Here is a 22,482-nt window from a genome sequence, read left to right as displayed (position 1 = left end):
TGTACCCTGAGACTGTCACATTAGGCAAATGAGCTGGTGCTGATTTCCAGGGAGCAGTATCTTGGGTTACCTGAGGTTAAGGCATGTGTCTGCCAAACTACGGGTGCATGCTGGAATTGGAATATCATTACCACAAAACACGATTATCTTGAGCAACGATTCCAAATGGGATTAGAAATGACTGTTACTCTGAGACAATGGGCCATAGCAGTAGGAGTGGGAGAAACACCAAGCCCAGCACACTTCTGGGCGCATTGTGTTGGCATTCTAGGCACTTGGCCAGCACCCTCACCCATCCTTCCTTGCTGGGGAAAACTGGGTACTCTCCTGCACTGAGCAGGTGGCCACCTGTGACAAAAGCCAGCCTACATGAAGGTACCCTGCTCAGGGGTCCCATGTTCTTGGGTTCCCTGCCAGCTGCTCCTACTAGCACATCTCTATGTTCCCACCTTTGTGAGCTTATGCTCACAACAGTCCTTCCGGAAATGCTCTCCCCATACTCCCCATATTACCTATCAAATCCTGTCCATCTTTTAAGGTCCAACTCCTCTGAAAGGACCTCTTTTCATGTTGCCAGCTCTATACAGCATCATCTCCTCCATAGCACTCTATGTGTTCTTCTCTGTGGCACTGAACGTATTCTGCCTCCTTCTCCAAAGTGGGACTTGTTTTATTTGTTTTTTGACTGTCAGCTTTTCAAGAACAAGGAGAGTAGCTTGTCTGTTTTGTACATTTCTCAAAATCCATCTAACACATCATGGGTCATCAAGAAACCCTGACAGGGCTGACCTGACTCCTCGTCCCAGCATCCTTTGGTCCATTCCATGGCCTTGCTCCCTGCCCCTTCCCTCCATAGGCAGTGTAGTTCAGTAGAAAGAGCAAGGGTTTGGGGTTCAGAAAGACACAGCTTCAAATCCTGGCTCCTTCTTTTACTAACTGGACAACCTTGGGCAACTCTGAGCTTCATTTTCTCTATCTGTAAAACAGGAATAACAATCCCTGCCTTTCTGGATTGCCCTGAGGATTACAGCCAACATGGGAAGTGCCTGACATGGGCCCTAGCCCTACTCTACAACATGAAGCCAGACCAAGAATAGGCTAGAAGATGGAAGAGGCTCTACGTCCCTAAGGTAGGACCAACTTCCACATGGTTGGTCAGGCTCCCTGAGAACCTACTTTCAAGCACAGGTATACTGGTACTCTACCTGCCCCACATATGGCTAGCCAGCAAGGAAGGAGAGAGACCCAGGGAAGCTGCCAGTGGTCAAGCTGCAAGAGCAGCATCTGCTTTTCACTCTAATAACACCTGTGAAGCTGTTGGAGCCCACAAAGAAAGGCCTATAAAACCTCTCCTGTAGGACAGCAATCTGGCTTAGGCCATTGGTTTTTTAAAGACAGGGTTTAACGCACCCTCTCCCCTTAGTAAGGCAGAGGCAAAATAAGCAAATGCTAAAAATAAATGACTGCTGTGAGAGGGAACTGAATGGTCTTCAGCCAAGGATGGCAGCACTTTAAAATTAACAAAGCCCAGGTACCACAACCAGGAAGGCCTTGGCAAATGCGTGTTATCCACTCATTAGCTCAGTTCCTCAGGGACCCTGGCCAAGCAGGGAAGGCAGTGCCGGGAACCAGTCCTTCCGACACTGATGAAATGCACTTGGGGAGAAAAGGCAGAAGGAGGGAGGGAGATTCTTGTGGGGAATTTCAAACAGTTCCACTGTGCTTCATGCTCTGCCTTGCAGTTCTCACCTTCTCTGAGGCAGGGGCTTGCAAACACCACCACCAAGACCAAGCAGAATCAAATCAAAATCTCTGCACACCAGCCTCCCTTTTCAGGACCTTTGGTTCCTGAAGCACCACAACGGCCTCACTATATAGGTGGTCTCCCTGTATGAGAGTTCAGAGATAAGGAACCCAAGAATAGCGTGGGAGAGGCAAACTCCCAGTCTATACCCTCGACTTTCTCCTTGCTGGAATGAAGAATCATATACTTTATGAATTTATACAAGTCAGCTGTATACTACTCACAAAGTGAATTTATCACTATTCATCAGTAATTATACTTCATGACATCACTGACAGTATGAATTCACAAATCTTCATTCCCTACTAAAAATCAGAATGCATATCACTCTAATGTGAGATATCATCAACAATAAGAATTCAAAACATTCCAGGTGACCATTAACAATAAAATTTATTTTGACACTACTAACACAAATTCTCAGTATGCCACTGGTCACAACTAATAATGAAAATTAGAGAGGGATAACAGCTTTTTAAGAAGTTTTTAAAGTCAGTTTACTGAAGTATCATTTACACATAGTAAAATTCATCCTTTTTAAGATAAATAATTTAATGAATTTTGATAATTATATATACGTATGTAACCAACACAATAATCAAAGTATAGACTATTTCTCCATCATCCCAAAAAGTTATTTTATATTCTCCTCTCATTCCCAAACGTTGGCAACCATGAATCTGATTTCTGCCCCTAAAGTTCTGTCTTCTCCAGAACGTCTTATACACGGAATTAGAGTAGGCAGCTTTTTGTGTTGGTTTTAACTTGCCATGATGTTTTTGTTGTTGTTGTTTGGCTGTTTTTACTGTATAGATGTACCACAATTTGTTTGTCCATTCACCAGTTGATGGACATTTGCATTATTTCCAGTTTTTGGCAGTTAGGAATAAAGCTGCTATAAATATTTACATACAGGTCTTTTTGCAGATATATCTTTTTATTTCTCTTAGACAAATACCTAGGAGTTGCTATTGCTGTGTGGTATGGTAAATGTATGCTTTACCTTTATAAGAAACTGCCAAAGTGTTTTCCAATGTGGCTATACCACCATGCATTCCTATCAGTGATGTATGAATATTGTTCTGTACCTTTGTCAGCACTTGGTATTGTCAGTTTTCCTAAATTTTAGCTACTGTAGTAGGTGTGTAGTGGTATCTCATTGTGACCTGAATTTGCAGAGTATGTTTCCATGTGCTTATTTGCCACCCATCTCTTTTTTGGTGACACATCTGCTCAGATGTTTTGCCCATTTAAGAAAACTGAATTGTTAATCTTTTTATTATCGATTTGTAAGACTTCTTTGTATGTTCTGGGTACTATTCCTTTATCAGATATATGTTTTGACAGCTTCTTTTGTTATGTATTAGAAATTATAAGAATCTAAGTCGTATCATTTTTCTTCCAAACCACTATCCTCTGCACGTACTCTAATTAAGGGACTAGGAAAGACTTAAACTTTCAATTTACAAACATCGTAGTGCTGCTGGAACAGAGGGTCAAGCAGTACTTAAAACCTGCTAAAACTCATGAGACTATTTTTATCTCCATTGCAAGCACCTAACACCACCAAAACTTTAAGGAAAGCTACATCTGGAGAAATGACTGTCCTATGAGCAGCTTTTGGCCCCCCAGGCTCTGCACCTCCCAAAGCCCTGTTCTGGTCGGCCAGACTTCTGGAATGGTCAACAGTCGTCACACTCCATGGCTGGCCATTGTTCACTGGGAAAGGTAGGAGGCTCCCAATCCATCCCTCAGTGGAAGAGCAAATAGTGGGGCCTGTGGCTGCTTGGACATCAAAGTTGAGCAAACAGGCCTGGCAGGCCCTGCCTCTCCGCCTACACATCCTGCAAATGCCATCTGAGGGAACTTCTCCAAGGGGGTCATGACTTTCAGCTTGTCATAGCACACATCAAAGTTTGCACCACACACGAACTAGGTGCATGGGTTCGAATCAAGTCGCCCGAGAGCGGATACTCAGCCATTGTGTCCAGTTTTAATCCTGTGTTTTCCCAAGTAATTAAGCCTTCTTGCTTATGAACTTGTGACTAAGTAAAGCATCACTGAGAGGTTGTAACATCAAAGTGCCTTCCACCGTCTGTCCGTGTTTGGTAAAATTGGATTTCTTTCCCTTCTTAAAGAAAAACTAATTGAATTTAGCTGAAGGCTGTGTATATTTGCACAAGCCGGTGAGGGCTATGCTAAGTCACAGTGATCATTCTGGGACCCTGTGGCTTAGCCTTTAGCTGGACTGGGTCAGAGTGCAATATAGAATGAGACACCCAGACTCAGGCTAAACAAGTGCCTTGTGGCATGAGGCTTATAGAGGGCTCACTGTGGAGAAGGGGGCCAGACCCTAGTGACTGTTCCTTGAGTCAATACTATACCCAAGCTGTTACTAGGGCTGGCAAAAGATTGTCCTAGTAGAATGTTGGTAAAGCTTTGGCAGCATGGCTACTGAAGACAATGGCCATCACATTGCTCAAGTCCTTGATGTCAGCAGTCAAAGTAAGCTTCTTAAGGCAAAAGCTGTGACTGTTTATTCTCTGAATCCCCGATAGCCTAGCACATTAGCACCTGACACCGTGGAGATTTTAAATAATGTTTGCTGGATATACATAATGATAATATATATTTTATATATATAATGATAATATAAATACATATAATATACAGAGATATAATGCTCTGTATCCCTTTTTTGCTTTATCAGGAAATGTCAATCTAAATTAATACCCAATTTGCCTAATTACCTAATTTACAGTAAATACAGCATGGTCCCATTCATGTTACATTTGTATATAAACATATATACAACAACCAACTGCTAGATAGAGGGAATTCAGGTGACTACCACTTTCTTTTCTATATGTTTTTACAAAAACAATAAATCTATTTTCAGAAAAGAGAATCTCGGGTTCAATCTTTATAAAATTATCTTTTCTTTAACCAATATGATTTCTGATCTTGAACCACTTTTCCCTCTCCTGTGTATATTTATATTTGTATTTTAAGTTACTTCAAACTCTTTTTGAAAATAAAAGGAGAAAATACATTATAAATTAAATTCCTGTGCATATTTTTAGAATGTAGTTCTACAGCACTGTTTTTTCCTATTCAGAACTAAAAAGTACATACAAATCTAGAAATTCACAAGAAGTTAAGCTCCTTAAGGATAGAGACTATTATATTCTATATCCCTAAAGACTTAACATATTATTAAGCAGCATCAGGGTGAAATGATTGGGCTACTCTGAGGATCTCTCTCTTGAGCTTGTGGGCTGCCTACATCCTAAAGGAGGTGAAGGTTCTCTCTGCTTTCAGCTTTGAATCAAGGGTGCTCCCCTTCTATCTTCCCTTCATCGAAATCTGATTCAAATATGGTAGCATTTCGGGTCTGACCAATATGATTCTGGAAGGAGTTAGTGACTGATTACAGGAAAATCAGTACATTTCCAACAAAGAGAAACCTATTGACAGATTGTGCTGGTATGGATATGATAATCCTTCAAGACTACTCACAGGGCACCTTAACAATGAGGCCTACTCACCCTGACCAATATGCGTTCTACTTTTCCTTTTTCTCATGGCACTTCTTCTAATATATTATACGGTTTACTCTGCCATTATACTTATTGCTTATTGTCTGTCCACGCCTTTCTCTATCCAAAGACCACAACTAATACAGAAAGAAGCTCTCTGTGGGCAGGCATCTTTGTTTATCATCAATGTTATTTCAAGTACATAGAACAGTACCTGGCAAACAGTAGGAGCCAAAAAAAATTCTTTGATATGAATATATAAATCCAACCCAAGAGTATGCTATTTTTAATAAAAATATGTCCTCCCTGGATGGTGGAAGGAAGAGAAGGGCACAAAATGGGTACTTAATTAGTCCAACTAATATAAGTCAACACGCTCACTTTGCTCAACAGGCATCACTGATTTGCTAATAGCTCTGGATAAAGACAGAACAATCAGTTAAACCAACAACTCATTAGATTCAAAGAGATGTGTCCCCAAAAGCACATTTACTAGCCATCTGATCACTAATTGACAGTATTCTTAAGCATGGTGTTATTTCCTATTCAGTCTCAAGTTGAAACTACTACACACAGAAGGGAACACATCTCTCCACCTCTCCTTTAGCACTACTGGCTATTTCTTGCAGAGGGAAACACCTGCAAGCTGGGGGAAAAGACTGGTGCATGTGGTGAAGTACCAGTGGCGTAGAATTAACAGGTGTGTTTGTGTACAGAAGTCTAATGGGGGCATCAGAGACTAACAACCCACCACTTATAACCTGTAGTACATACATTACCTCACTGGATTCTCAAAAGTATATGGCAAGAATCTACTCTGCTGCCACAATAAGTCTCCTCCCACCCTTTGCTTCGATAGTATCCCATAGACACTGCTCAAAAATCACTGATTATACTATATTATGTCTCTTTACCTGTATTTGTTTTTCCCATTAGACTGCAAACTCCCCACGGTCTTGGATTCTGCAAACACTAGCACAGGGCCTGGCTCAAGGCAGATATTTACTAAATGTTCATAGAAACAATTTCTGATGAAGAAACAGGGTGTTCATGGAGCTCTGAAATTCAATTAAGGCTTGGAACCAGGACTGGACTCCAGGTCTCTCAGCTATGAAGCCTATTTATATCAATTTTGCTTTTAAAGCATAGGTGCTTGCAGCTAAAGAGGGCAAATCAGGAAACTGAGTGACTGAGAACAAAGGAGCACAGAAGAGAGACCCATCTCATGTATAGCTAAGTCTCTCAGTCAGTCTGAGGCAGTACCACCTCTATATTATAAAATCCCAGTTACATTTTTTTCTTTCATATTTATAATCCTTTCAGAGGTGGCCAGTACTGGCAGATAAAAGCCTTAAACGCCTACTTGCAGAAAGAATTGAAATTGGTACCTCCAACTATAAATTTCAATGGCTGTTACTAAAGTGCCCAGTCTACTTTCTTTGAAAGTATCCTTTTTTGCTTTTATTTAATCAATTTCACACAATTGTAGCTAGAGCAAATGTGTACTTCATCCCAACACTTCCAGAATTATACAGACTCCAAGGCAGAAATCAGAACTGACTGAAATAGAAAGGCAGCATCTGCACTAGGCTGGGATCTGACATTGGGAGGTAGCAGTGAGATACAGTAAAAAACACAGACCATAGCTGGGCACAGTGGCTCATGCCTTTAATCCCAATACTTTGGGATTACAGACTGAGGATACAGGAGCACTTGAGGCCAGGAGTTCAAGAGCAACCTGGGTAGCATAGTGAGAGCCCTATCTTAAAAAAAAAAAAATTAGCCCAGTATGGTGGTGTACACCTGTAGTCCCAGCTACTCGGGAGGGTGAGGTGGGTGGATCACTTGAGCCCAGGAGGTAGTGAGCCATTGATTGCACCATTACACTCCAGCCTGGGTGACCAAGCAAGACTGTATCTCAAAAAAAAACCTCAAAAACACGGTAACACAGACTTTGCAAGCAGCCAGACCAGGTTCTAAATCCTGTCCAAGTGACACAGATAAATCACTTTTTCTCTTTGGGTTTCAGTTTTCTGAGCTACAACATGAGCATAATATATATGTTATGGAGCAACTATGAGAATTAAGATAACTCACTACACAAAGTAAACTATTTCAATCTTTATACAATAGCCACAGCCCTGAGAGAGTGAGGGAGTGGGCAGGAAAACAGCAGAGCCTCCAATGGGAGGGAAAGAGATCCCCCATCTTTCTTAGTTTCCAGCAGAACCTCCAAAGAAAAAGCCCCTGGAGGAGCACTTGCTGGGGACAATAACTGCAGACTTCTCAAGATGAACAGACGGGGGTAACAGAACATGACAGTAACTTGCACCTATACATATAACCACTTACAACAGGCTCCAAACATCTGGTTGCTACAATAATGCAAATGACTGGCCTCAGGTCACAAAGCCAATGATTGAAGGAGCTGGGAATCAAAGCTACATCTTCCGTGTCCACGGCTACTATAGAGTCCAATGCACCAGGTGAAGTCCAATACCTTAGTCTGAATCCATCTCCCTGCCATTGGAAGAAGACAGTAGGGAGGCACAACAGGTGGGAGCATGCTCAGGAGCGCAGACTGCAGAGATCTGCCTAAAGGAGCCCTATGTGGAAGGAGATCTCTCACCTGTAATTTCGGTTGATGGCTGCCACCATGAGTGCTGTCCAGCCAAGTCTGTGCCTTGCGTTGACATCTGCGCCTTCTGACAGCAGTCTAAAATGAGACAGAAATATTTTCAGGGTATGACTTATCATGGATGTAAGAGTGGCAACAACCATAGAAGAAACAGACACAGTCAACAAACAGAGGCTGAGTGAGTCTGGAAACAGAGGCCTTTGAGGACTATATTCCCATTCTCAGCTTCTCTGGTCATTCTGCCCCATCAAGCCTTCCCCAACCTCTCTCCTTCCCTTAAATCAGTCTGTCCCCTCTGTTGTCTTCCTAGCCCTTGAGAAAAGAATAATTCCTCCCTATCTTAATACTCTGACACTCTCACTCCCTTGGTCCAGAATACTCTCCCTGCCCCTTTGCATATTTGAATTCTCCTCTCATTCTATTTAATACAATCCTTGTGGCTTGTGCACTCCTAAGAAGTAAGCCTTCCTTGACTCATCCAATCCACAGCTCTTCCTTCCTTAATTTCCCAATGTTAGGAACAGAATGCCTAATGACACGTCTTATCTAATCAGTTATCAGTTGACAAAATGATCACATTTCTCAACTTTATCTGTATTGTGGTTGTTTAGCAATTGAAAATCCTTCAACCCAAGGAAAGATGGAAATAGATTAGGTTCCTAGGAGAGTCCACATAGACCCTCTGGGAATCTATATGCCAGTGCCTAAAATGTTGTAGAAGCTTAATAACTGTTAAATAAATTAACAAACACGGAATTTAAAGTATCCCACTAAAAGTCTGAATTTTGGCTCCCAGGAATAAGGGACCCAACAATGTAGGGGTGGGTAAACAGAATGAACTCTTACTGAGCACCTTCTACAAGCAGGAACTATCCCGGGTACTTTACATTCATGATTCTATGTGGTCTTCATACCACCTAAGGAGCTAAGAGTAATCTCCTCTTTTAAGGGATAAGGTAACAGGCTCATTGAGGTTAAATGACTTGCTTAAGGTCACACAGCTCATTAAGGGGCAGTGCAGTGACTGGCTGGCAGTAACTTTAAGCCAGGCTCCTTCTCACCTCACTACCTTCCTCTAGACAGAACCTAGCTCTAGATAACATGAAAGATAAAGACTACATTGATGTCAGTGAATCTGTATGACATGTGCTTGGTCCTGTGCTAGATTCTGGATGAGGGTGAGGAGAAGACATGGCTCAAGACAGTATATCAAACAACACAGTGCTAAGAAAGGGCAGAAGGGGTTGGGGAAGCTAGGAGGCTGTCTGTTTTTCAGTGGGTTCTAGACAAAGGGCAGAGAGTCCAAAGGCTTGGGTTTGAGTCCTAGCACCATTCTTGTGCCACAATCTATAGTAAATGTCCTTACAGATCAAGTCAAATAAAATCTCTGTGTTGCTGATGTTAGCAGGTAACTCAGGCTTGAGAGGATGAGAAACATCATGTACTAATTAATGCTTCTTTCAAACACTTTCAAAAGCACTGTCAAAGCCCAAGAGGGAGACACACCACAGAACTGCATGTCCCATGAGTGCTATGAATGGGACTATGGGTTGCAGGTGCATGTACCAAGGGAACTTAACCCAGTTTCAGTGGCCAAAAAGGCCTCTCTGAGGAGGTGCTGATAAAGGGGAACTGGCCAGACAAAAGGGGGTGAAGGAGGGGAAGGAGTGTTCCAGGTAGAGGAAGTCTTCTTCACCAACAGCAGGCATGGGATACACGAGATCCCCTAAGAGGTCTGGTGTGACTGGGGCACAAAATGTTAGGAGAGAGTATTAAGAGAGATTAGGAATTCTACTAAAACTCTGCTATTAATTTTATGCATATTTCAAATTCATGTTGATTTTTCTTTTTTTTCTTTTTATGTTTAGTGTAAAAAAAAATTAAAAAAAAATAAAATAAAATAAAGAGAGATTAGGAAACCTTCCTTTCTTATCTCTAGTTTGGAGGGTTTATTCTGGTGGAGGTCCCTTACTATATATAATGTTAAACTTCTTTTATGCAGAAACCATTTTCTACAGCCAAGAACGCTGCCTAATTTACAGAATCTCCTCTCCTTGTTTAGCAGGCCATGTGATACAGTAGAGCATGCATGGTTCTGATCTTAACTATCATCCTAATTGGGATGGCCTCATTTCTTTGACCCTCGGTCTAAAAGGCTAGAAAATCAGAGGCTTCTGAGGGAATAAACTTGAATTCTGTCTTGAAGAAGGGGAAGAGTTTAGAGAAGTGGAAGGAAGTGCATGTCAATCAAGGCAAGAAACAGGATATGACTGCGAAGCAGGAAAGGAACATTCACAGACCATCAGGCAGCTCCATCTGGGTGACAGTTCACAGCAGAGAAACAGCTGCTGAGGTATGCAGAGGCAACACAGGGCCTCAAATGTCAGACTAGGAGGCCAAGGCAGTGGGCATAAACCTGTTAAGCTCTGGGCTCTTTTGTGACTATGATCGGATTTCTTCCAGGAAAGTGCAAAGGAGCACACACACTCAAAAAAAATTTTTTTCACATATAATGATCAGGTGTTCACAGCCCCCATGAAATCAGTAATGGACCCTAGGATGAGAGCTCAGTCTAAAGGTTTGACAGATTCCTGGCATCGAAGCTACTGCCCTGCACTCCCATGTCTAAGAGGCATATCACACATCTCTCCCAGCAGCTCTTGCTGTGGAGCCTTTGAAAGAGCCTCAGAATGTTCTTCAAAACAGGTTCCAATCAGCCACCATCAATCCACTGAAGCTAGCAACAGAGAGAAAACCTACTTGGCATTCCTTAATTTCCCACCAAAGGCAGTGAGGTTGTCATTCAAGGTTTTGGGGCAAAAAAAATTATAACATTAACCTAATTGCTAAGCAGGCTGAATTTGAAAGGGGGGAGGGTACAAAATGGGGATAAGAAGACCAGTCTGGAGGCTGCTGTAATACAGACCTAGAGAGAGGAGAGCTGGGCAGGAAAATAAGAAAGGAGAGTGTAACTAGGATAAACTCAGAGGGACTAAAATCCCTCACGCCTCGGAGTAAACAATGACCATGTTCCCCTGCCTGGGCCCTGAAAATTGTGGAAGCAGCTGCTCTAGAGGTAGGGCTAAAGAAAGAAGATTGAAACGCCTCCTCCTACTGTCCCTCAAGGGCTGAGTGCAGTCTAACAAAAAGAAATGGACGAATAAAGGGTGTTGGAGTAGGTCAGACCTTGATTTGAATTCTGATCCAGCTAGATAACTCTGAGCAAATCAACTCTAATTTTCAGTCTTCTGACCTTTGGGATAATAATCTCTAATTTGTAAGATCCCAGCCCTGCCATATAGCAGGTACTCAATACAGACCCTACCATCCTGTCTCACTTCCATCATTTTGATGGAACAAAGCTGAGTGCTCTCAAGCTGGTAGTGTGGCAGGTTGGCCATACCCAGGGATTCTAAGATGTGGTCATGAGGATGACTGGATAATTCAGTGAGGCTGGTTCTAGGCACTGTGTTCATTCATTCAGCAAACAAGTACACATACCCACTCTGTGCCCAGCCTCTTGCTGGCTACTGAGGAAGAGACAGAGAGAGAGGTTCTTGCTTTCCACGACCTAAGCCAGGCAAGATTTCTCTCTTCTCTTCCTGCCTTCCTTCCTACTTTTAAACCTACAGATACACAGTTACGTACCTGTGTGCGTGTATGTGTATAAAATTCTGCTTATAACTTTGTTTTAAGTATGCTCATATTGCTAAGTATGCAAGAACTTACTGTTTCTAATTGTTGCATAATTCCCCATGGTATGTGTCCACATTTTCTTTCTCTGCTTTCCTAGGCATACCTGCCCAGGGAGCCTCTATGTCCCAGCCACCAAACACAATGCTCACAGCATATCCTCTCATATGTCCCCTTTTGGACCTGTGTGAGCATTTCCCTGTGGCATGTACTCAGAGTGAGATCACTGGGTCCTGGGGTATGTGCGTAGTTGATTGACTAAATAGTGCCAGGGTCCTCTCCTGAATAGCTGCTCCATTGACCCTTCCACAAGCAGGACAGAGGTGTGCCTATGTATCCCTCTTCCTGTCAACACGTGGCCATAGCCAGCTTTCTAATCACTGCCAGTCTAATGGGTGGGTATAAAGGGCTATCATATTATTCTTTTATTTTGCATGTCTCTGATCACTAATAATTTTGAGCTATTTGTTATATGCATGTTTGCTTTTGGGATTTTCTCTTCGATACACTGCAGAGTTTTCTATTTAAAAAGAAGGAACTGCTGGAAGAGACACTTCCCTAAACCTGCTATCATTTCAATGAAAGAACGTATGGAAGACTCAGGAGACCTGGGTTCTAGCTCTAGCTCTGCCACCTACTATTCTAACGCCCTGAAGGAAGGCACATCATCTTGCTAAGCTTCAGTCTCTTCATAGGTCCAATGAGGATCACAATCCTCCCAGTGTCACAGGAGTTTTAGAAGGTGGCACTGAAATATGAAGGAAAGGGCTCTACAAACCTGAGGGGCCACTCACAGGAGGAAACCTTGGTGTTCCTCAGTGAGACTCCTGCTTTTCAGCCCTGCCCAGCTCCTTGACTGAGCATCATTCTTTGCAGTCTCTTGGGGTTGAGGTATAATGATAAAAAAGGAATGACCCTGGAGTACAAAGGCTGGAGTTCAGATTCTAGCTCGGTCACTTACTAGCTGCAAAATGGAAGACATTAATCCCTCTCATGCAAAGTGGTTACAAGGATTAAAACAGAACTCCTGTAAGGATGGTGGCACCTGGTAAATAAAGAAGGGACCACAAGAGAACCCCCAACCACAAGTAACTTTTTCTCTTCAGAGCTGGGTGCCCCCCACCAGTACTTTTGTACAGAGCAGCCCATAAAGTTGGGATTTTACAAACCAGGTCTCCTCCATTTCATTGTGTTGCTTTGCAAGTGAATGCCCAGTGGGCAGTCATTTCAAAGTCCTGGGCCTGCTAAGGGACTGGCTGCCTGCTGAGAGTGGCTGAAAGGGCCTTTGAGGCCTGAGAAAGCCACCCTTGCTCTCCCCTGAGATTTTCGCCAATGGACAAAATGTGGCAAGTGAATTAATCTCTTTTAAGAAGAGCAATGCTTGTGACAGAGTACAGTGTCTCGGAAAAGGTTAGGAGTCCATCATCCCTAAGATGATGAGTAGAATGCTTAATGCAGGCTGCCACTCAGGGCAGAGCAGCCTGTGTCCAGGGGCTAGGGAAGCAGAGTGGGCATGGTAGGCCTTTCTGGGCTCACTCCAGAATTGTGGAGGGCCCTTCCCTAATGAACTAGGTCTCCTGCTTGGCAGGGCAGTAGGTGACCCTATCTGAGGATTGCCCAGGGCAGTTGACAGAGAATAGACCACATTAGAAGTACAGAGTTGAAGCCAGGCATGGTGGCTCACACCTGTAATCCTAGCACTTTGGGAGGCTGAGGCGGATGGATTACCTGAGGTAAGGAGTTCAAGACCAGCCTGGCCAACATGGCAAAACCCCATCTCTACTAAGAATAAAAAAATTAGCTGGGCGCAGTGGCGGGCACCTATAATCCTAGGTAGTCAGGTGGCTGACATATGAGAATCACTTGAACCCAGAAGGCAGAGGTTGCAGAGAGCCGAGATCATGCCACTGCACTCCAGCCTGGGCAACAGAGACTCCATCTCAAAAAAAAAAAAGTCCGAGTTGAATCCCAGCTCCTGCACAACTCTCAGACAATAGAGTGGTTCAGAAAAATCAGTTGGAAAGACCTTATTTCAAAAGATTAAAAAAAAACAAAAAACAAAAAAGGAAAGATCTTGTTTCAAATCTAGGCTAGGCTTAGGCTGAGGTCAGGAATTTGAGAACAGCCTGGCCAACATGGTGAAACCCTGTCTCTATTAAAAATATAAAAAATTAGCCAGGCGTGGTGACAGGCACCTATAATCCCAACTACTCAGGAAGCTCAGGTAGGAAAATCGCTTAACCCTGGGGGCAGTGAGCCAGAGATCCGTGCTCTGTACTCCACCGTGGGTAACAAGAGCAAAACTCCATCTCAAATAAATAAATAATACAAATCCAGGCTCTGTCACTTACTAGGTGAGGAGTGGTAGATGAATGAGTGACTTAGCCTCTCTGAATCTCAACTGCTTCCTTCATTTACATGCTAGCTCCTGCTCTCTAAGCCTGATTCTGCATCTGTTAAAAAAAATGGAAAGTACCCCACCAGCCCTACTATATATGTCACATAGGGTGCTATGAAGAGACAGTGACAGAGTAAACCAGGATGATACATGAAAAGGTATACACAGAACTTGGAACATAGTAAGTGCTCAAAATTACCAGAGGATAGATAAATGAACTGTCTAAAATTCCCAGGCAAGAGCAGTGGCAGGAAAGGGAAGGTTCCCTAGCCCAAGAGCTGAAGATGATCACAGGAGAAGGACAAATCAATCGGGAAAAACACAGCCTGCTCCCATCCACCAGTGTTCCTGGAGACTCCAGCAGGCAAAAGACCAAACAGATGACAGCTACTACCTGTGATTGGGGAAGAGGCAATGAAGCAGTCAAGCTTTCTTTCTGCTGTGAATGCCTCTGTATTGTTTGAAGTTTTGTTTTTATAACAATGACCATACTATTACTTTTTTAAAATAAAAGTTTCTTAGGAAAAACACTCCTATACTTTCTTTTAAGAAGCCTTCCCTGGGAGCCGTGGTGGCTCTGGCCTGGCGCTTGAGGAGGCGAGGCTATGAGTTCAAGGCCAACCTGAGCAACATAAGAAGCTCTCATTCATTACCAAAAAAAAAAAAGCCTTCCCTAAGATGGCCTGTTGCCACAAGCCTGTGCTAACCTGTATCAATGCAGTTATCATACTGTTCACATGTCTAACATCCCCAGTTGGCAGCATGTCCTTCTAGAAACAAGGACTTGTCTTCATCTCTCTGCTCCGTGTGCCTGCCATAGCAGGTGGCACACCACGAAGCTCAGGGTCTGAAGGAATAAATGTCTACAGCACTTACCTACATTAACCTCTCACCAATACTTCTATCTGGTTGGAAGTTACCTGTTTTACAACTGTATACTCGTCTTTTTCAAATAACTTAGGCTTCTATGTATATGTAGGAGGGGGTGGGTGCAGCTTCTCAGTCTCAGGGCTGAGGATATACGTCAGTAAAGGCCTATGGGCTGGAGGTCACAGATTCCAGTCACAGCTCTATCACTTACTAGCTTTGTGACCACAATAAATGTCTTTGCGGTCCTTACTTTTATCTGCAGTAAGAGAAGGAAATTGAATGAAATTCTTTCTAAAGTCCCTACCAGCTCTATAATCTTATGATTCTAAATATGTGCAGCATCAAAATGAAAATTGAGTAGATTCCTAGCAGACACAGCACTCAGCAAGACTTCCAAGGAGAAGATAACTCCCCAGGCTCTGATTGTAGGAGGGAGGGAAAGAGTCCTAGAGAGGAATACAGGGCAGCTTCGGACTAACTAGCTTTTTCACTCAGGGGAGGGAGGTACCACTTGACTTTTCTTCCTCTTTCTTTAGGACCAATCAATACAAAGCAGCCACTGAACTTCAATGATGCATTGTTCCAGCTGACTTCCGGATCCTTCACATGAACCAGCCCTCAGCTGCAGCTGGGGAGGGGCTGAAGGGTAGGGAGCCCTATCCCACCTGCATCAGAGGCCTGGAAGCACTGAGCCATGCAGACCCAATCATGATTGCTATCTGGGCAACAGGGCCCTGGCTGGAGCCTCACAGAAGGCCCTGTTTACAGTAATAACAGCACCAGGCCCTGCTGTCTGAGCAGAGGCAAGGTGCCTGAGGCCAGAATCCCCAGGCGGCCTCCATCTGTGCCTTATCTATCCTGCCAGCAAGGGCTAGGAGGGGCAGGGCAAGGGAGCAACGGCTACTCATAGACCCCCAGCCTAGGCCAGCAGTCTTCAGGCAGGGTCTTAGTGCTTCAACTCCACAGACAAGGCCTCTCCAGCAAATTCTCCATTGCAACTTGAACTGAGCACCCTTCTCCAAGGCTTAGCTGGGGACCCTTCGACAAGGAAGCACTCCAGATGCTCTCACTCCCAGTGAGATGGCCCACCAGGCATTCTGTCATGCCTGGAGAACTCCAAGGGGAGTGAGGGCAGTGACGGAGGAGAGGGGCTGGCAAGTATGCAGTATCTACCATAAACGCAGGTGTACTGTGAAATGTGTCTGCTTGTTTCATAACTGGCTATTTCCTATCATAGAAAGCTTTAAAATTTCTGAACTTAAAGAATGATCTGCAGAAATTAACCAGTCCAAATCCTGGAGGCTCAGAAAGCATCCTCCTTGGAAAAAACTGACCTATATATGAGCTTGCCTCTGTCTGTCTCTTCCAAGCTGTGTACTGTGGGCAGATTACACGAACCTCTCTGAAACTTAGTCATCTTACCCTGTCAGGCTGCCAGCCTGCCAGCCCTATCTAACATGTGTGCTGAGATGACCAAAGAAAATAATGTATTTGAGAGCACTTACATTTTCCAAATCTTAGTTGCTATTATTATTTTTTTTATTTTTTTGAGACGGAGTTTTGCTCTTGTTACCCAGGCTGGAGTGCAATGGCGCGATCTCGGCTCACTGCAACCTCTGCCTCCTGGGTTCAGGCAATTCTCCTGCCTCAGTCTCCTGAGTAGCTGGGATTACAGGCATGCACCACCATGTCCAGCTAATTTTTTGTATTTTTAGTAGAGACGGGGTTTCACCATGTTGACCAGGATGGTCTCGATCTCTTGACCAGTTGCTATTATTACAATTGTTCTGTTTGTTCAGGCACACAGTGGAGGAGCTGAATCACCACCTCAATGAATACTTGCTGGATCAACTAAATAAAGTGCAACGTTGGGTGATCATTCCTTGTCCCATCTCTCTTACAGAAACTTGGCACATACTAAATTGCATAAATTATTTTACCTTTTTATTTTGAAATAATTTCAAACTTATAGAAGTTACAAAAATAAGACACACCCATTCCCTTCAAATAGTCTCCACTCATATCCTGTTTACGTGTTGCTTCATTTGCTTTTCTATTCTTTTTCTGTTTTTTTCCTGGACCATGTGAGAATTAATTTCAGATACTATGCCCCTTTACCCCAAATACTTCATTGAGCATGTATCTTCTAGTACCAGAGCATTCTCTTGCAGAATCACTAATGATTAAATTCAGAACATTTACCACTGATAAACTATGTTTATGAAATATACAGCCCATATTCAAAGTTCTTCCATTATTCCAATGTTCTTTATAGCAAACTCCCCCTGTGATCCAGATGCAAGCCAAGATCAATATCAGGGCCAAACACTGCATGTGTTTCAATTTCATCTAGAAATAGTTCCTCAATTTTTCTTTGATTTTCATATTGACATTTTTTGCAGAGTAAAGCTAGTTTGTTTGTAGAATACCCTTCAATGTGGATAACAACTTGTGAGGTGCAACTTATTATTTACCCATTCATTCCATAAACTCATCCTGAGGACTCTGAGCAGGGCACTCAGGATTCTTTGATGAATTCTGTGGTATCCTTGCCTTCAAGGCATTCACTGGACAGCTACACACAGGGCAAACAGCTAAAATACAAGCAAGGACCCTAGAGGAAGGTGCCATGAGAATGCAGGTCAGAGCAAGAGAGCCACAGGGATGACTTCCTAGAGGCAGAGTGTGCCAGAAAGATTGAGCCAGAAGCACAGATTCCCAGAATGATCTCCTGGGATCCTCTACGGCAAACATCTTTGATTCCCTAGGCAGTGTGTGCCAAGGCTGAGACTGCATAAAACATGAAAATCCAACAATACAAGGCCATAAATGGCAGGGAGAGGCCCAAGGCACCTTCATCTGGGTACCCTGCCCAGAGCTATTAATATATGCATTTCCCAGAGAGCCAGCAGCTGCCGTGGTGACAAGGGCCTGCACAGGACCTGAGGTGTGGGTGTGGTAATGGGTCATAGGCGCCACCTACCGGCCCCACAGCAGGCCTCCTGGCTGGCTGCCAGGAAACCTGTCACACTACAGCAGTGGGACGCAATAGCGGCTCAAACTTCTCAGTGTTAGTACTTGAGCCACCTTTTGTAAAGTTCAGGAATCCTACAAAATTTCTAGTAAAGAAGAGACAGTAAAAATCCAACCATAATACCTGGCCTCCTTGGGCAAAGGTGTGGCCTTCACTCATTCAACAAAACTTAAGTAACATCTCCAAGCCAGCATCTGTGCTGGGCGCTGACAGACACTGAAATGAATCAAACATGAATCTGGCCCACAAGGAGCTCTTATTCTGAGCTGGAGGAGGGAAAATGAAACAAGCGCACAAATAAGTGAGCTAAGTATCACAGGTGCTCAGAGATGTTTTACCCAGGGTCAGGGAGCACAACTCACTGTCTTGCAAAGCTCTTGAATGATGGCGTTCAAAAGGGCTCACATTTCTTGAGCTCCCTACTACGCAACAGATACTTGACATTTATGATCTCATTTGATCCTCTGAAAGAAGCCCAAGTCTTACAGAGGGTAAATGACTGGTTAAGATTATAGGGCCAGTAAGTATCAACTGGGGGGATGGAACCCAAGCTCTACGGAACCACACTGCCTTCCAGGGCTCATATGCCCAGTTCTTCCCTTCCTTCCCACATTTAGCATGTGTCAGCACACCATAGTTATCTGATGGGATCAATCAGCTGACAGAAAATAAGGGAAAGCCTTAAGTAGAAAGGAGTTTACCTGAGGGATGAGGATACCTTCTGATTAGTCCTGCTTCCTAGAACCTTCTCTCTTGCAAGTTTCTAGTTCCCTTCTAGTCTCCTGCTAAGAATGGTTCAAACCTATCCTTTCTTGTTTCTGGCAGTCTCCATACCACCGCCACTACTTTCATACACTACATATTCACATTTCAAATACTACCTATTCAAAAGCAAATACAATGCCTTTAAAACAAGTTCTGCAAACAAACCCAATCAAAAGGTTACAGGACATTCAAGAAGCCATGAGCTGGGCGTGGTGGCTCACACCTGTAATCCCAACACTTTGGGAGGCCAAGGCAGGTGGACCACCTGAGGTTGGGAGTTTGAGACCAACATAGTGAACCCCGTCTCTACTAAAAATACAAAATTAGCAGGGCATGGTGGTGCATGCCTGTAATCCCAGCTACTTGGGAAGCTGAGGCAGGAGAATTGCTGAATCCAGGAGGCAGAGGTTGTGGTGAGCTGAGATTGTGCCACTGACTCCAGCCTGGGCAACAAGAGTGAAACTCCATCTCAAAAAAAAAAAAAAAAAAAAAAAGCAGCCATGGTTCTTAGGAGGCTGGGCTGATTACAAGCTTAACAGAACCGAGAAGTATAATGCAGCTGCCAAGAAAGCTAATGCAAGATCTGGCCATATTAATAGAAGTATAAAGTCTTTAACAAAGGGGATGGTTGCCCTGCTCCTCACAATAATGGTCATACTGCACTGGAATTCAGAGCAGGCACCAAAATGTTGTGGCTGTTTCATTTAAAAATGACTAGGATGAGGAGGAGACTTGAAACCACAGTTTAGAGAACCAAGGCTCATGTAGCTTGGAGCTATGTCTCCTAAGAGTTAAAAATCTGGAACAGGAAAAGGAAGCTATGCAGTCCTAGAATACAGAGCTGAGACCAAATGGGGGAGCTGCAAAGGGAGTTAACATATAGTGATGGCCCATCATGTACCAAGTGCTATGCCAGGTGCTCTCACACTATTACTTCCAAGTTCGTCAGAAGATAAAACTGTTTTCTACTAATTACAAATTGTCTTTACTTATATTACTCTAATTGCCCGGAAAGTCTTTCCATAAAGCTCCTTGTATAAAAATACTACCTATCTCTAGACCCAAACCAAAGGCCACCTTGCCTGTGAAGCCCTAACTTTTCACCTGCACTAATTACAATTCTCTTACCAGAGCAAGTTCTGCGAAAGGCAAAGATCATCATGATACACGTTTCTCCTCCTCAATGCCTAATAAGATTTATTGCTCATAATGGGCCTTAAGAATGAATAAATGCCAAAGAATGGCCAGGTGTGTTGGCTCGCGCCTGTAATCTCAGCACTTTGGGAGGCTGAGGCAGGTGGATCACCTGAGGTCAGGAGTTTCGGACCAGCCTGGCCAACGCGGTGAAACCCCAACTCTACTAAAAATACAAAAATTAGCCAGGCATGGGGGCACGTGCCTGTAATCCTAGCTACTCGGGAGGCTGAGGCAGGATAATCGCTTGAACCCAGGAGGAAGAGATTGCAGGGAACTAAGATCACACCACACTCCAGCTTGGGCAAAAGAGCAAGACTCTGTCTCAAAAGAAAAGAAATAAATGCCAAAAAAGATATAGAAATGGCCAATAAGCACATAAAAAGTTGCTCACATCATTAGCCATCAGAGAAATGCAAATCAAAACCACAATGAGATACCACTCCACACACACTAGGATGGCTATGGTAAAAAACACTGATGACAACAAGTGTTGGTGAGGATGTGAGAAAGTAGAATCCTCACACATTGCTTTCGAGAATGTAAAATGATGTAGCCACCCTGGAAAATGGTTTGGCAGTTCCTCAAAACACTAAACGTATAGTTACTCTGTACCCAGCAATTCCACTCCTAGGTATATACTGAAGAGACATAAAAACATACATTCACACAGAAATCTATACAAAAATGTTCATAGTAGCATTATTCATAATAGCTAAAAAGTGGAAACACAAATGTCCATCAACTGACATCCTGTATGGATGCACATCCACAAAATCTAGTACATCCATACAGGGAATATTATTCAGCCGCAAAAAGGAATAAAGTACTGATACCTGCTACGACATAGACGAACTTGAAAACATTATGCTCAGTGAAAGAAGCCAGACACAAAAGGTCACATATTGTATAATTCCATTTATATCAAATGTTCAGAATAGGCAAATCCAGAGACAGAAAGCAGATTAGTGGCTGTAACATCTAGGGGAGAGGAGAATGGGGAGTGACTACTATTGGGACCAGAGTTTTCTGGGGGCCTGGGGTAGTGTGGGAGAGTGATAAAACATTCTGGAAATTCTGGAATTAGTGGTGCTAGTTGTGCAATCTTATACATGTTCTAAAATCCACTATATTGTCTATTTTAAAAGGGTGAATTTTATGGTATGTGAATTATATCTCAAAAGAAAAAATGAATGAATGTGTATTCAATCAGAATCTGCCTATTCTTCAGGAGGCAGATAGTGCCTCATACCTAGAGGCACCTAAAGAGGGCTGGATGTTGACGATCAGGGAAGCTCAGTGGGGACCTGAATACTGGAGAGGAAGTGAGGTTGGAGACAAAAGTGCCTGGGATCCTGTCTGACTCATCTAGAGGTTGTGACTGAGTCCCTGATGTGCCCTGGGAAGGATCCTGCCCCTCCCCACCCCTGCTGGACTCTGAGCCCCTGGGAATTCCAGAGGCCTCCCTCAATTGTTTGTGCTTTACATCCTGCCCTAGTTCACTGTCCATCTGCAAAGGCTGGTCAAACACACAGTCTTCGTAGGAGGCCTGGGTGCTATCCCTCCAAACAAAAGGGCATTGAGATGGAAGCCTCAGCTCATCCTCAGAGAGGATTCTTATGCAGTCTTCCAGAGCCTCCCATCCACATGAATGGAGGATCCTGGAGACCAGCCTGCCCAGCTGCTGCCTAGGGCTGTGCTCTCCTGCTGGTTAGCCTTGTGGAGAATAAACAAGGTATCCATCAACCAATCAATCAACAGGCCAGACTCCATCTGTACTGTGTGCCTTCTGAGTGCCAGCCAGCCTTGTGTGAAGGCTCCTACTATGGTGAAGGTAGGAGAAGGAAGTACCATACACCTTGCTGTGACATGGCTCACAGCCTAGTTAAGGAGAAATATACAAGAAGCAACTGGAGAGAAAAGCAAGGAGATGAATCAGTAAACATGACATAGCAATGGTGTGAGGCAAGTCAATTATCATTCCTACTTTGCAAATGAAGAATCTAAGGTTAGAGAGGTTTGACAACTTTTCCAAGGTCACAGAACTAACGAATGGTCACAGCTGGGATTCAAGCCTTGTTCTGTTGGACTCCAAAGTTCCTACCATTGCCTCCCTGCCAATGATAAGAAATCCACTAGAAGGCCAGGTGAGGTGGCTCAAGCCTGTAATCCCATAACTTTGGGAGGCCGAGGTGGGTGGATCACCTGAGGTCAGGGGTTTGAGACCAGCCTGGCCAACATGGTGAAACCCAGCTAGCTATTTTTGGTATTACTAAAAATATACAAATTAGCTGGGTGTGGTGGCACATACCTGTAATCCCAGCTACTCCGGAGGCTGAGGCAAGAGAATCGCTTGTACCTGGGAGACAGAGGTTGCAGTGAGCCGAGGTTGCAGTGAGCCAAGGTTGCACCACTGCACTCCAACCTGAGTGACAGAGTGTGAGACTCCATCTCAAAAATAAATAAATAAATAAATAAAAAGAAATCCACTTGTATCTGCATCCATTGACAGAATCACAAGGAGAGGATCACTGATTGCCTTAGAAG

General features: G+C 43.6%; 1 protein-coding gene across 2 annotated transcripts in view; it reads right to left on the bottom strand.

The window, feature by feature from the left end:
- Positions 1 to 22,482, bottom strand: part of CLPB (ClpB family mitochondrial disaggregase) — a 151,893-nt gene that overhangs the window by 114,492 nt on the left and 14,919 nt on the right. For both annotated transcript variants that reach the window (XM_002754832.6, XM_009007492.5), the window contains exon 3: positions 7,973 to 8,059. In XM_002754832.6, coding sequence (XP_002754878.1) covers positions 7,973 to 8,059 — 87 coding nt within the window. The remainder of the gene's footprint in view (positions 1 to 7,972; positions 8,060 to 22,482) is intronic.

This window comes from Callithrix jacchus, chromosome 10 (genome assembly GCF_049354715.1).
Source record: "Callithrix jacchus isolate 240 chromosome 10, calJac240_pri, whole genome shotgun sequence".
Lineage (NCBI taxonomy): Eukaryota > Metazoa > Chordata > Mammalia > Primates > Cebidae > Callithrix > Callithrix jacchus.
Note: the sequence above shows the minus strand (reverse complement) of the source record. Positions and strands in the feature narration are given on the sequence as shown.